Here is a 15,414-nt window from a genome sequence, read left to right on the forward strand (position 1 = left end):
TGTTTCTTATCCGAAAAAGACCTGCTGCCTGACAACAACTATCTACTTGTTTCATGGGGAAGGCATGATCAAAGTAAAGAATGAACAGCAAACAAGAAACAAGCTCAAGATAAATTGCTTAAAGGATTACTGCACAGGTTATGGACCACGCATGATAGATTGGCATTCTGTTTAGTTTACGGGTAAAGCCTGCAAAGATGACTGCAAGTCTCCAACAAATGTAATGAGCTTCTGAAAATACTATAATCTTGTCCTTTATTACAAATACTGTCATATGCATTTCAATACCTAAGGCTTGTATGTTATCTTGTTACGTAAATATTCTCTGCATGGCAATAACGAAAAGTCTTTCAATGTAAATAATTCTTTAACAGTATGCTTACTAAAGCTTACTTGCATCTTACAATCTCCGACAAGCTTACCTTATGGTCATTAAAGCATTGCTACTTAAACACAGAGCAACAGCATGCATTTTCTGAGTAATAAGAATCAGCAGTATAAAAATATGACAGAAAACCAGAACATTCTGCAAAATCAAGGACAGATGAAAAGCCACGGTTGTACTTGGGGGTCTACCTTGGATGGGGGAATACTCTGCACACTTAACTGCATAACTGCTTCTTGCCTTGCTTGGACACATTCAGAGCCACTACAATGGAGAGTGGGGTGCAACAAGTATGTCACAATTTGAAATGTCTCTGGCTGACGGTGATGGCTCTGGCACTCATACCTCTCAACCTCAGAGCAAGAAATCTGGATAAAGCCATACATGGAAGTGGGACACAGGCCCAAAAATAAGGACAATTTTTAAATATTGCTCTTATAAACTTAGAAAGATAATAGAATAGTAGTAGGTCTTGCATTAGTATGAATTTTCTGAAGGGTATGAAATCTGAAACTCAAATGTCTGCCATTATTTTCTAACTTCAATCTTTAATGATTTGCCACTAATTTGCCAGAAAACCACAATTTTATGAAAAACAGACCAAAATTGTGATGCAAAAATATAAAATTGCCACACAATACAGCTGGGATCCTGTCAAAGAAGGGATACAGTTTTAATATTAGTACTGTTAACTTGAGCAGCTGACAAAATAAGAGCATCTACATGCATTTCTGAAATAAATGGAAACTATAACTCTGATCATTACAGTTATTTATAATTGTAAACCCTCCATGTTTTCTTCCAAAATTGCCATTTTGTGGAGGGATTATTAGGGGGAAAGCAACGTTTTGAGCCAAAATTGGGGAGGGTTGAGGCTTGGATATTCCTAATTCTATAAAGTGATTTATTTGCACATACCTCTCAATTTCTTAATGCAGGAAATCTGGCCAAGGCCAAATATATTGGGGGAACATACAAACAGTACTAAAAATTGCTCTTGTATAAACTTAAGACAGTTGATAGAATAACAGGTCTTGCTTTAGCATGCATTTTTCTGAAGGTTATGATGTCTGAAACTCAATGTCTGTCATTATTTAGTGGCTTCATTCCTAAATGATTTGCCAGAAAACCACAAATTTTATGAGGAACAAACCAAAAATACGAAGCAAAAATCTATTCATTCTGCAAAAATCTGGACAGTTGAGAGGTATAGTTCAGCCGAGACTGTCCGAGTTTGCTGCCCCTGCCCTTCCCCCCCTCACAAACTCATGGTCAAATGGAGCCTCCCCCTGCAGCCATTCCAATGTCCCATTCCTTGGTTATTTCACCCCATTTACCATAAACACTGTAATGTGCATACTGCTTTACTTCTGCGGTGATTTGTATTTCATTTGAAAGTTTTATTTTGCATTTTACAGCACAAACCCTAATAGAGATCTGCTAAACAAAGCAATGCAGTCTCACAATGAAAATAGACTTAGCATTAAACCTTCTCTGATCTTGAAACTCACATTCATTGAAACAGCATTGAAACCCACATTCAAATAAAATACATTTTGCCAGTGGAAGATAAAAATTAACTTTGGGCTCTTTTCAAATCATAGGCCCCTTGAAAACGAAACATACACATGCTTTTTGATACACGTTCCTGACCTTGTACAATATAGTACAGTTGTTAGATGGCGTTTTAACTTTATTGTTTTGAACATTTTTCCAGTAAACAATGAAACAAAATGCATGCACCAATAATGACAAAACTGCCCACTTCAGAACATTTCCATCATAAAAGTCTACTCAAACTTCTACAGTCCACCAGTATTAGTAAATATGCACAATCTCTGAAGCAGTAAAAGCCATCTAAATAATTTCACATTAAAGAAATCTGTAACTAATGAATAGGTTGCTGCTAGCAAACAACTTTATATGTCATTGTTTCATGTACAAATAAAGTGCCTGTTGCCCTTGAGGAGTAAATTGCCTATGTTGCATTCAAAAAATGATAAGCTAGTAATATCGCAATAGGGAATGGATGGCAATCTGATAACACGTTCATAGTTAATAGGTATCTTCGCAAAAAAAGGACTGCAGCATCCACCCCCTTTACAAGGCAGTACAGTATCAGCAATGCACCTACCTACTGTGGGAGCAGAACCCACACCCTTCTGCATTAAAAGCAAGTACACTACCTGTTGTGCTATTAACAATGCAAGCAGACTTAGCATAAGCAGCACTAAACTTTTGTTCCCCTGCAGCTCTCAGCTCTTTGTAAAATTTACTCAACACTCAGCTGTATCTCTGAACTTTGCAGCACAAGAAATCTGGAAAAAGACAAAATGTATTGGGGGGGGGGACAAAAGCCCAAAAACCAGGGACACATTTTAAACATTGCTTGTATAATGTTGAAAAGTTGCTAGAACAAATTGTTGTGTTACCACCATACATTTCACTGCCAAGCCTTGAACCCAGGGGACCCTGTGCAAAACAGTCAGAGCAATCTACGACTATGCCAAATGAGCTGTTTTGTGAAAGAGAGGAAGATTGAAACTTAAATGGCTACAATTTAGTCAATTAATTTCTCACCATAGCTCTCAACCTCATAGCAAAAAACACGTGGACAAAGCCAGTAATGAGGGAATACAGCCCCCAAACATAATCAGTGAATTCAGTTCTCACCATAGCTCTCAACCTTAGCACAAAAAACCTGAACTAAGCCAATAATGGGGGAATACAGTCCCAAAAATAGGGACAAATTTCAAATAGCCATGTTATAAACTTAGAAAATTGCTGGAATAAAAGGTTTTGTGTTACCATGTATTTTCTGAAGAATATGAAGTCTGAAATTCAAATGCCTGTTATTTTTATTTAACATTTGTTAACCAGGAAAGTCTGACTTGGAACAAAAGCCAATTTTCAGCAGAGCAGGAACAAACACTCCAGACACATGTCTTTGTAAGATGGGAGGACATGCAGACCCCACAGGCAAGAATCAAACCAGAGAACCTGCAGCTGCTAGGCAACAATGCTACCAGTGCACCACTGCACTACTGACTTTGCAAGTTTAAACAGACATACAGAAACCACAGATTTTATGAGGAGCAGAACAAATATGAGGCAAAAATCTGCAAACTTTTTACAAATGGTGGTGGGTAGGGAATTCAGGCCCTTGCCACCTGCACCCAAGGTACAGCATTCAAGTCTAAGTATTCTCCACCCACCACCATGTGTTCTCAAGTCAGCAGTATATAGCAACTGGGGCATTACACACACACACGCACACACACACACACACACACACACACACACACACACACACACACACACACACACACACACACACACACACACACACACACACACACACACACACACACACACACACCTCTTCTCCATAGCCTACTCTTGAACAGTTCCAAGGATGGGGAACACCTAATACACAGAGGGAGTCTGTTCCAACTGGTAACAGTAGAGAAGGAAGTAAGCATGTTCAGCTTAGCAGTTTTGATAACTGTAGGTCCGGAAGAACACTTATTTATAAACATTCTGTCATTTTCGTATAACTCTACTCACAGCATGGGCATTAATACAGGATCCCTCATAGCATTCTACTTCAGAAGAGAGAAACAGGGGTAGCAGGAAAATTCTAGCAGAAAAATAAAAGTCTTAAAGGCAGTGTATTAACCCCTTTATATGTAAATGTGAAGCTATCAGTCTGCAGACTATAAAGAGCCTAGCCAATAAACAGAGATCAGAATCAAACCCTGAACTTTGTATAATTGAGGGAAAAGACCTTATCCATTATGCCAAACTCTCACGTCCATACCTTGAAGCACTTGTGATTAAACACATTAGTTGGGATTCTGTGAGGCCCATAATGTGCTAAATGCAAAAGATGGTTTAGTATATAAACATTCTGCACGACACTGTTTTTAGCAATTGGTATATTTCCTTAAACTATTGGACTAGATAAGCACTAGCTCTAAAAAAAACATGCTTATAAAGTGAGGATAATAAGATGAATGTATATTTGTGTACTGTTCTCTGTAATGTTCACCCCACAGTTTTCTGGTATCCTGTTTTTGCTAATTATCTACAATTATATTCCATACTGATGAAGATACACACACACACACACACACACACACACACACACACACACACACACACACACACACACACACACACACATAGATTGATAGGCAGATAGATGTTATTTTACCACAATGAACGAGAAGGACTTTGTGAGGACGGATCCATTATTTTACTTTTATTTAAAAAAAAAACTTCAGATTTTTTAGGTTTTGTATACTTTGCTGACATTCAACATGAAGGATTCGTTTGATCAGTCTAAATGGCTGCTACTGGTCACATTCCATACCACTTAATAACAAACAAAATAATATTCTGACTGACTACTTAATTTAAATGCAGATATGAAATCCAAGTGAAAAAGGTAAATGATTTAGAAAATATACTTCAGAAATATGTTGGCTCCCTAAATGATGCAAAGTACTAGATAAGCATGTTACTTGATTTCATAACTGTCAGGAAAAATTCCTGAGAGGTGGTATCCCTTTGACTATTGCATCTGACCAGTGCAGATGTTATGTAACCACACAAAACAAGCAGGCTAATAGTTCCAGCAATTTATAATGCATGCTAGCAGCTTCAGGTGAAATATAATTTGATTTGAAAGGAGAGCATTTAAAGCTTCCCGGCATGGAAAATGACAAATAAAGTGAAAACCTGTCAGGAACAAATAAAACCAACTTAAAGTAGAAATGGCCGGCAATGATTAATATTAAGAGCCCCTGAATGAGTCCATTGAAAGCAGCAATTTAATTAAATCTTAAAGCAAGTTATTAAGAATCTGGTTGGTTAGATGTAGCAGCGATAAATAAAGCATAATCATAATTTTGGAAACACATTTAACCTCAAACTAAACAACAAGGATTATTACTTCAATGAACAAAGTATTATCAAAATTCAGGGCATTTAAATTTAAAACCTTCTGCTCCATCCCAAAACTTAACTGGCATGAACACAGACGCTGATCTTTGTACCTGAACAACAGTGTTATTAATTAATTAATTGATTGATTAATTTATGCATTTATTTTCGGTTTTGTGTTTGCGCAAAAAGAAAAAGGTAACTGTTTAGTTCCCGAGGACTCTATCTGAAATGACCACAACTTGCTAACACTAAAAATGGCTAGTGCTGTCCTGCAGCCACTTAATTCAGCCATACGTGTTCATCTGTCTTCCCTGTATTGCTCTCACCTGCATGCAGTAAGTTAAATGGTAGTGGGCCATCTATTACAGTGCAATTGTTATTAGTCAACGATAACTTACTTATGTACAAGCTCAAGCGTTTAACGTAGATACAAGGGTACACAACAGCCTCAGAATGACGGACTTAACATATTTCTTGGCATTATTCATGCTAGGATTAGCCTGCAGTCCTTACCTGAATGTTTTTCTCCTTCCCTGAATAATCCTTTAGAATCAACGGCTTCACACAATCAATGGCTGGTCTCCTTCCCCGCAGAATCAATGGCTTCACACATGTTAATCTGGTTTCCTTAACCTGCCTGTGCAAAATGGCTGGTTGGCTCCGAGACTAGGGTTTCCTGGTTAGCTCCGAGAGTAGGCTGGGGTTTCCTGGCTCCACGAGAGTAGGCTGCAGGCTCCAGCCTGCGGGCGATGCAGACTGGTGTCTTTCCATTTTGTGCGGCCATCACCGCACAGACTTCTGGGGCTGCAGGGCAGAAATGCATTTCTCCCCTATCCAGACTGCCTAACACAGCAGTCTGTAGTTCTGTGAGTACCAGGAACTCCAAGTGTGCATGCGTGGAGTTACGGGACTCACAAATTTTTTTTTTTTTACTTTTCTATTTCGGTTTTAATTTTGTATTTCAGTTTTTTTTCTTTATTCTTTTATTCTACAGGTGGGGGGGGGGCTGCAGTCCTGCAGTCCTATAGCACGAGCCTCACCTGCCTATCAGTCAGTCCCTCTAGAACCACTATTTAACCATAGACTCCAAACAGACTTCATGCCTCACTAGTGGAGCATAGCAACCATCAGCCCTCTGCACTAATGTAGGCCATCTACAGACCCTGGACCCATATGTTTCAACAGTCTCATATGTAAATCTACAGAAAGAATTATCATGGAAATGATCAATAATGACATAGGAAACCTCCAGATAATGGACTCAACCCAGTTTGGTTTTGTAAAGGGCAGGTCATACCTACTCAGTAGACTTAATTTGAGAAGGTCACCAAAGCAACAGACAAGGGCAAAACAGTTCACACTTCCTACCTTGAGCTTGCCAAGGCATTTGATACAATACCCTACTCAAGCATCGTTGACAAACTCAATAGATTAATGTATAAGCCCTTATGTCATTCGGTGGATAGCCAGCTGATTCATAGGCAGGACTCAGGAAGTTAGAATTGGGGAGTACACCTCTACAAAGAGGCCAGTTACCAGTGGAATCCTCAAGGATTGGTCCTGGGACCACACCTTTTTGACATCTACTTCTCTGAAGTCAAGGCCAACAACAAGGGCCTCTGGCTGAGCAAACTGGTAGATGATTGCAAATTAGGAGCAGTCACAGAATCCCCCACCAGCACTAATGTTCTCGAAGAAGGGCTGACACAGACAAAGCATTGTTGTCAGAGTCATGGGTTAAAACTAAATGTCAAGAAATGCCTAATAGTATCCTTTCGGAAGTTAGCTATCCCTGCTAATTATCATATTGTCAACACACCACTAAGAGCTGACCCAGTAGTCTGAGACTTGGGGACATACATAGACAGTAAGCTAACCTTTGACTATCATGTGTCTATGATAGCGAGGGAATCATTTGATGTTGAGCAACTTGTAAACAAAGGTATGGCATCTAGGTCCAAGAAGGATATTGTTTCACTGTATCTGGCCCAAGAAGGATATTGTTTCACTGTATCTGGCATTCCTCAGACCCATCATTGAGTACAATGTCCCCTTTGGTATGTACCTAACCAGGCACATCCAACAAATGGAATGTCTACAGAGGTTTCTTACTAAAAGAATAGAAGGCATAAATAACATGTCCTATGCAGGCCAACTCAAAGCCCAATCTCTGTATAGTGTTTCCTACAGGCTATTGAGGAGACAGAAATCTATGCCTGGCATACAAGGCATCATCAGACCCCACTCAGAGAGACCTCCGGCATATCTATAAAACAAACAGCACCAGAATTACCTACTCTAAGAAATTCAACCTTGCCTGTGATATAAATAGGATCTGATAGAGAGACAGGTATATATCCTAGAGACTACGCCTTCTCTGGAACAAGCTCCCCATCCATGCGAAGAAGAGTTCCTCCTTAACTCAGTTCAACTGTAACTTGGACAATTGGATGGGGAACAGGAAATGCATCCCTGGTTTGGCACCTATGTCTCTAATGGACGCAGGCAGCCTGTAAATGGTTCATCTCCCAGACCTCTGCTTGTATATATTTCATTTCCCAAGCCCCTGCTTACGATTATCAATGGTACCAGAACTTGCTAGGGATTTGGGATACATGTTTAGGCTTAAAAAGGCCCTAGTGGTCGTTAGCCTAGCACACACTTATGAACCTTTGAACCTAGGATGACCCAATTTTTTTGTATAACCTTAATATTGTATGACTCTGAGAAACACTAACAGTGATAAACCACTTGAATGATCATAAACTATCATAATAATAATAATAATAACTATACCTTAGCACATGCTTATAATTAGTGTAGTATCTTGACATATATGATCATAAAAAGACACCAGCCTGTGAGACTAAGTTCTGTGTGGTATTCTAATAACATGATGCAAACATTTGACAAGGAGCAGTTTCTGCTGCAGAAATTTGCTCTCTAAATTATTGTTTACCAAAAGCACGAAAGAAGGACAGATGACATTTTGAGAGTATTCTTCACAGTTTATGTTTCCCTAAAACTAAGAAATATACTTGTTAAGATGGCATACTGTAGCAAAAACATTGTACTATTTTACTTAATGAAATGAATACATACTTCGTAGAACCCCCGTACTAGAGCTTCTGTTTGCTGCACCACACCTCTCTCAACTCGCCACTTTACCATCCGCTCAATATACTCTTTCTTGTTTTTCTCTGTCACTTGGATATTAGACCCTCCAGACTTCAGTTCTCTTTCAGTAACCTGCAAAAAAAAAATGCATACAGTATTTTACCAACAAGAGTCCTCGCATGGATAAATTTAAAGACCATATAAGGAAAAATGAACTGAAGAAACACAACATTTATGGTGCTGCAAAGTATATACTTGTTTTTCAGAACTGCTGTGTAATGAATCTCCAAATGCTCTAAATAAATACTTCCTATTTTTTGTTAGATACTTTTCTAGATCCAGCCATATTAAGAAGGCTAAAAGGTGAAATCTGTAGTAACTGATTAGGTAGAATATCTGTACACATAAACATAACAGTAATCTCAAACAAAAGAACGGTGATCTTTAGAACAACACATTTGAGAAATGATGAGCAGTGTTTGTTCTGACTCGAACTAGATTACATGCCATGGTATCTCTAGAGCTCCTCTGTTGGGAGGAGCAGTTGTGGCATTTTATGTACGTATGAAAACATAAACAGATTGCCATACCTGGAAAAATCTGTGCTCATCCTTGACAGATGATTTTTTTAACTCCATAAGTATAGTATATTTTGTTTGCACTGCTGTTTGGATTACAGAATCATGAATACTGTAAATCATTTAGATCTTTCCATGTAGGAGGTTTTAAGTTATCACAATATGTTGGTTAACTAAAACATCTGAGAATTCAAGAGGTCCCAGAACTCTGGCCTAGAATAGATATGAAACAAATACAGGAAACTAAACTTCGCAAGGGGAAAACCACGTGTGATTGGTATTGCCATTTTGGCCTGATAAGGATGAAAGGTGGTTCTGGGTAGTGACCTGAGACTCCAAAAAGACTCTGGCAAAAAGTATTGTCTTAATTAACATTTATCAGTGAAGGACTATCCATTCCCTCTTAGTGATCCTAATGAAAACTGCTAATTTATTCAGGGCGTTCCAGTCCCACCAACATGGAACCACATCTGTGTAACCTAATGCTACCTTTCCTAATTATTTACACATGCAATTTCACTACAGAATGATGGTGTCTAAGAAGGTAAAACAGTTACACAACTCTGAAAGGTACTTCAGCCACTGACATCATATGGCTCAAAACAAGCTGCTGCAGCAACTGTCAACATTCTCATTAAACTCCTTTACTCCTAATCTGCAAACCAGTTATTACTAACAAAACAAAAACTTCTACCAAAATCAGAACACCTGGGTAATCAGACAAGAAATGAACAGGATCTGGTTCTGCTCTCATACGCTTTCTACCAAGCAACAGCACAAATGCTGCTTTTTAGAAGCTGCATGTCCTTTTAATAATGTTTCTTTTTAACTATAATGTGGTTCATAAATTATAACCTTCTAGAAATCGCAATCAGATATACTGTTTGGTTTTAAACAGCAAGTGAAAGTTGTACATTAATTAGTAAGAGGATTCTATTTTTTTTAGTAACATGTGTGTAGATATATATATGTATGTATGTATATATATATTTATTTATATATGGGTCTACTTCAAAAGATCGAAGACCCATATAATCGATTTACATATGATCGGGACCAAACGCCAGATAACTGAAAGCTGAAAACCATGAAACCCAGAACATCAAACTCTAAAAGTGAGCAGTAGTCCAATTGTTACTTAAAGGCACAGCTCTACAATTAAAGGCTGCCTACAGCAAAAAACTGTCACCGGTTTTGCAGGGGGGCAAGCCCCCCCATGCACCCCCCACACCCCCCAAAATTATATATACCAACTCAGAGATCACACTACAGTGAGAAAAGGGTAAATTTCCTGATCCTCACTGTACCTCAATCTCTAATTCAAACCGGTGACAGTTATTTGATGTAGGTAGTCTTTAATTGTAGAGCTGTGCCTTTAACTAACGATTGGACTTCTGCTCACTTGTAGAGTTCGATGTTCCAGGTTTTGTGGTTTTCAGCTTTCAGTTATCTGTTTTTTCGCGTATTTGGTCTCAATCTTATATAATTTGATTATTTGGGTCTTCGGTCATTTGAAGTAGTATATATAGTATATATATAAATATATCTATATCTATCTATATGTGTGTGTGTGTGTGTGTGTGTGTGTGTGTATATATATATATATATATATATATATATATATATATATGTATATAAAAAAAAAAATATATATATATATATATATATATATATATATATATAAATCCTGATGATTCTGATTTGGTCTCAGTTATTACATTAGTTATAACTGAGAGAGTCAAAAGATTTACCTCAAGATGCTCATTTCTCGATTTACAGTAAGAAATCATATTATAAAAAATTATGACTGGAGACCCAGTCAAAACTTTTCATAATATAAAGGGAGTTCTAGCTGCCCTGATGCATTACCATTTAATCAAAAAAATGTGGCAGTACAAACTGTCTCATGTGCAAAGCAGTAGTAAGGGTTTAGCAAAGTGATTAGCTGTCCTGGGAGCAAGCTATTAGGGGATGCAGTCAGAACATGCCTGACCACCCACTGAAAGCAGTCAATAGTAACTTAATTATGCTACTCTTCAGCTTATCCGCTATTTTTCTCCACCTACTGTGCCATACTTCATCCTTCCATGACTAAATAATATATTACATCATATTTCCAGATTTGTCCCAACTACCTGTCCATACTACCTCTTTACACATTTCACCAAACCTATTTAATATTGCCCCTCACTTTAATCCAAATATAGACTGATTAATTGCACTTCAGCTCAAAACAAAAGAAAATTAAGTGCAAGAATCCTCTCCAAAAAATAAGTATGCATAATTCCCCAATATACTAAAATCTTTCAAGGAGGAGATATAAACCCTAATCCTGGCCCCATTTCTGTAACCCAACAACAACCAATCCCTAACCCTGGTGAACTAATTTCTGCTGCAATAAATGTTAGAAGATAAGAAATAAAACTGCTGAACTACATGACTGGATTACCCACCATATGCCTGATTTTCTCCCTGTAACCGAAACTTGGCTTAAACCCAGCATAAATGACTCTGAAGTTATACCTCCTGGTTATAATATCATCCATAGTGACCATATCAAGAGGAAAGGTAGTGGTATTGCTGTAATAATTCCCAACACCTACCACACTTCCCCTTTCAGCAAACTGACACCAAAATTCAGTTCAGCAGAGCTTCTTATTGCTTTCCTCAAAATCAACAATTATAAACAAATATGTATTATTGTCCTTTATAGCCTTCCTAGTGACAATATAGCTATACGGGAAGATATCCTACACTGGATATCCATAACATTTCCACAAGAAAAAAATTAACTATGTGATGTGAATGTCAGTTGGTTGGACATAAACTCTAACTCCCTTACATCTAGCATGAACTTATATGGTTTCACACAACTAATTAATAACCCCACACATTATAGCAAAACATCAAATTATCTGTCAGACTGGATCTTAGTATCAGAGCCTAGCAAATACTCTATCACAGGTACAATGTCAGACTGTCTCAGTAATCATCTCCCATTTTATACCGCTAGACATCTTACACATCCGGTTAAACAGCATATTTATAAAGACACCATGTAACATTTCCAAGTTAACCCAGAAATGTTTATTACTACACTATCATCTATTAACAGGAATTTCCTAAAAATCCTCCCCTTAGTCAATGGTGTAATTGACTTCAATACAACTTTTCTAAATAATCCTAAATAGGTTTGCACTTCTTAGAAGGAAGAGACTGAAAACAAATAATGCAGTTTGGCTGTCCAAAAAGTGTAGAATGCTAATGCAGGATAGAGAAAAATCATGGAAAGAATGTCAAAAATGTAAAACACCCAAATATGTTGAAAACTTCAGAATGCTTCGCAATTGTACTAAAAAGCAAATAAATGAAGACAAAAAACTATACTACAATAACTTTCAGAGTAATACTAAACACAACCCTAAAAAGTTTTGGACCTCCATTACAGAAATCTTACATCCTGACAAAAAATTCAGCCCAAGCCCCTCTCCCAATAATTCGCCACTTGAAACTGCAATACAATTCAACTCTTACTTTACAGATACTATAGCATCTCTAACCAAGGATTCCTCAACATCTAATCCCAACCCTACCCAACAGTCACATATCACCAAATCCACTTTCACCTTCTAACCTGTGCCCCCATCCTAAATAAAACTACACTTAAACTTTAACCATGTTCTTTCTCACCTGATGACCTTCCAAGTGAGTACCTAAAAATAGCAGCCAGTATCATTGCCTATCCTGTCTCAGTCCTTATAAATAGGTCAGTACAGGAATCCCACATTCCCTCTCTCTCTGGAAACAGTCAAACATTATCCCTTTGTACAAAGGAGGGAATTCAACAAACATTAATAAACTTGAGACCTATAGCAATCTTATCTCTCCTCACTCAAATACTTGAAAAATATATTCAAAAACAATTGCTAAACTATATTCTGCAGGAAGAACTTCTATCGCCTACACAACATGGCTTCCATCCTTCCCGTAGTACTAGCATTGACCTTCTAAACTATATAGATACTGTCAATAAAATAAAGCTACAGGTAATAGCAAGCTAGACTCGTCCTTATTTCTAGACTTGTCTAAAGCCTTTGACACAGTTTGTTACAGCAAACTTCTACTCTAAATACCTTCACTTGGTCTCTGTCAGCCCACTCTTCTGTGGTTCAAAAGCTATCTGTGCAATAAGTATCAGTGAGTAAATGACACTTACCTTACCCCCCCCCCCCGTCACCATCAGTGTACCATAAGGCTTTGTCCTTGGTCCCCTACTGTTAAACATTTTCACCAACACCCTCTGAACTTCCACACAACAGGGCACCCTAATACAATATGGAGATGATCCCACTTTCATTTGCACATCTGACAACATGTTACACCTCAAGAAAATTACTCAGGAAGCTTTAACCACCACTGAAACATGGCTTTGTAACTCACAACTCATGCTCAACCCAAAAAAGACAAACTACTATTTTTTTCCCCAAATCCCTCTCTCATGAAAAAACAAAATTAGAAGTCCTATCTCTTGATAATGCAACCACTGAAGTCACTTCTCATAGCAAACTACTAGGGGTGATTGTGGATGATCTTAACATTTGACCTGCATATACAAAACTGTATAAGGAAAACTCATTACACATGAGGAATGCATTACAGAGCCAAACAATTTCTCACCGATGCAAGTAAAACTACACTTGCCACTACCTATCTCCTCTCCAGTCTTCTTTATGAAACTCCCATCCTCACTAACCTCCAGGCTTCACAAAAATTAAAACCTGAACAATGCAATAACTTCTTCTTTTGGCTTTTTCCTGGTTAGGGGTCATCACAGAGGATCACCTGTCCGCTCATGATTGGCAGTAAAGTTTTACGGTGTTGAGTTGCCAGCCCGGCGACCATCCTTCCACTGAAGGCACACACATGCATGCACTCACACCTAGGGACAATTTAGAGTGTCCAAGCCACCTTACAGCATGTCTTTGGGATGTGGGAGGAAGCTGGAGCACTCAGAGGAAACCCACGCGAGCACTGGGAGGACATGCAGACTCTGCATGTATGGCACCCCAGCTGAGGATTGAACCGAAGAACTTCTTGCTGTGAGATGACAACGTTAACTGCTGCGCCACCATGGTCACCCTTGAACAATGCTATAACAAAGTTGCTAAATTTGCAGAACATACCCCTTTCAGAACCCATCACTGCATTGCACTGAAAAGCCTAAATTAGTTAGAACTGCCACATCAACTAACATGCAAACAACTTCTTACCACCTATAAAATAATCCAGCATCCATCTGTCTGTCCAGCACTAAAAACATTCTACACAACTTTGTTCCCAGTCAGCCATTGTGATCCAGTGACCAAAAACTCCTGTCTGTCTACAAACCTAGCAAATCTGATGGGCATTGTCTGTACTTGTACAAGTTTGCTAAGGTCTGGAACTCCTTACCTGTATCCATCAGGTCTGTACCCTCACTCCCATCTTTCAAAACCTTTCTGAAAGACTACCTAGCTAAAATCTGGCTCTGTTCCTACTCAAAACCAGGATAAACTATATCCATAAATGTGAAAAAGTACCCTTTCATTCCTTATACCTCCTTACCCTCCCTTCTTCACTTACTTCCTTACTGCTATCTAATTCTCTTCCCTGACTTTCTCTCTTAAACATACCATAAGCCTATTTTTCCTCACGTCATATTGCAATTCCTGTCTGTATTAGACTAACTTACCTTTAATTTCTCACAAATTTTCTAAAATTTCTCTAAATATTAAGTGGTTATCATATGCCTAGTATTGATTCTTAACCAGTGTTTTTATATTATATCTAATTTGTTATAATTATTTAAACTGCAGATGTTTTTGTTTTATTTTTGAAGATTGTAAAATTATTGTTCTTAAAATGTTTTGTAATAATTTGAAGCTTTTCTCCCCTAGTTTCCGCTGAAATGGGCTTCTACCCAATCAGACGTTCCCAGTAATCAAATGTTGATAAATAAATAAAAATAGCAGTAGTCATTTAATAAGCTGTGATCTTGTGGGTATTAAAATGACAGGTCTGTATAAGGCACTGTAGTAAGATGCTATTGTAATTCTTTGCTACAGTTTAAGAAAAAGGTATTTCCAAACTGTTGCAAGGAACCATTATGTATTGTTTACATAATGACTATTTGAAGGGCCTGTTTATTCTCTGAATTCAGTAGATGCAATTATTTAAGCAAATGCAATGTTGCAGCTGTTTAAATGACAGTCTGTGAAAGGAACTGAAACAAGGAGCTTATTGATAAAGTGTAGTAAAGAGTCTTTATAGAAGTTTCCAAAAACATTGCAAAGACCTATTAAATATGCTGACATTCTAAGATTATTTATTTGTTTTTTAGCTTTT

General features: G+C 37.8%; 1 protein-coding gene across 1 annotated transcript in view; it reads right to left on the reverse strand.

The window, feature by feature from the left end:
• The window catches only part of HECW1 (HECT, C2 and WW domain containing E3 ubiquitin protein ligase 1), a 2,794,797-nt gene that overhangs the window by 193,057 nt on the left and 2,586,326 nt on the right, over positions 1-15,414 (reverse strand). Inside the window, exon 26 of the mRNA XM_044065592.1 lies at positions 8,438-8,584. Coding sequence (XP_043921527.1) covers positions 8,438-8,584 — 147 coding nt within the window. The remainder of the gene's footprint in view (positions 1-8,437; positions 8,585-15,414) is intronic.

This window comes from Protopterus annectens, chromosome 3.part0 (assembly GCF_019279795.1).
Source record: "Protopterus annectens isolate FY-2018-M chromosome 3.part0, PAN1.0, whole genome shotgun sequence".
NCBI classification, from domain to species: Eukaryota; Metazoa; Chordata; order Ceratodontiformes; family Protopteridae; genus Protopterus; species Protopterus annectens.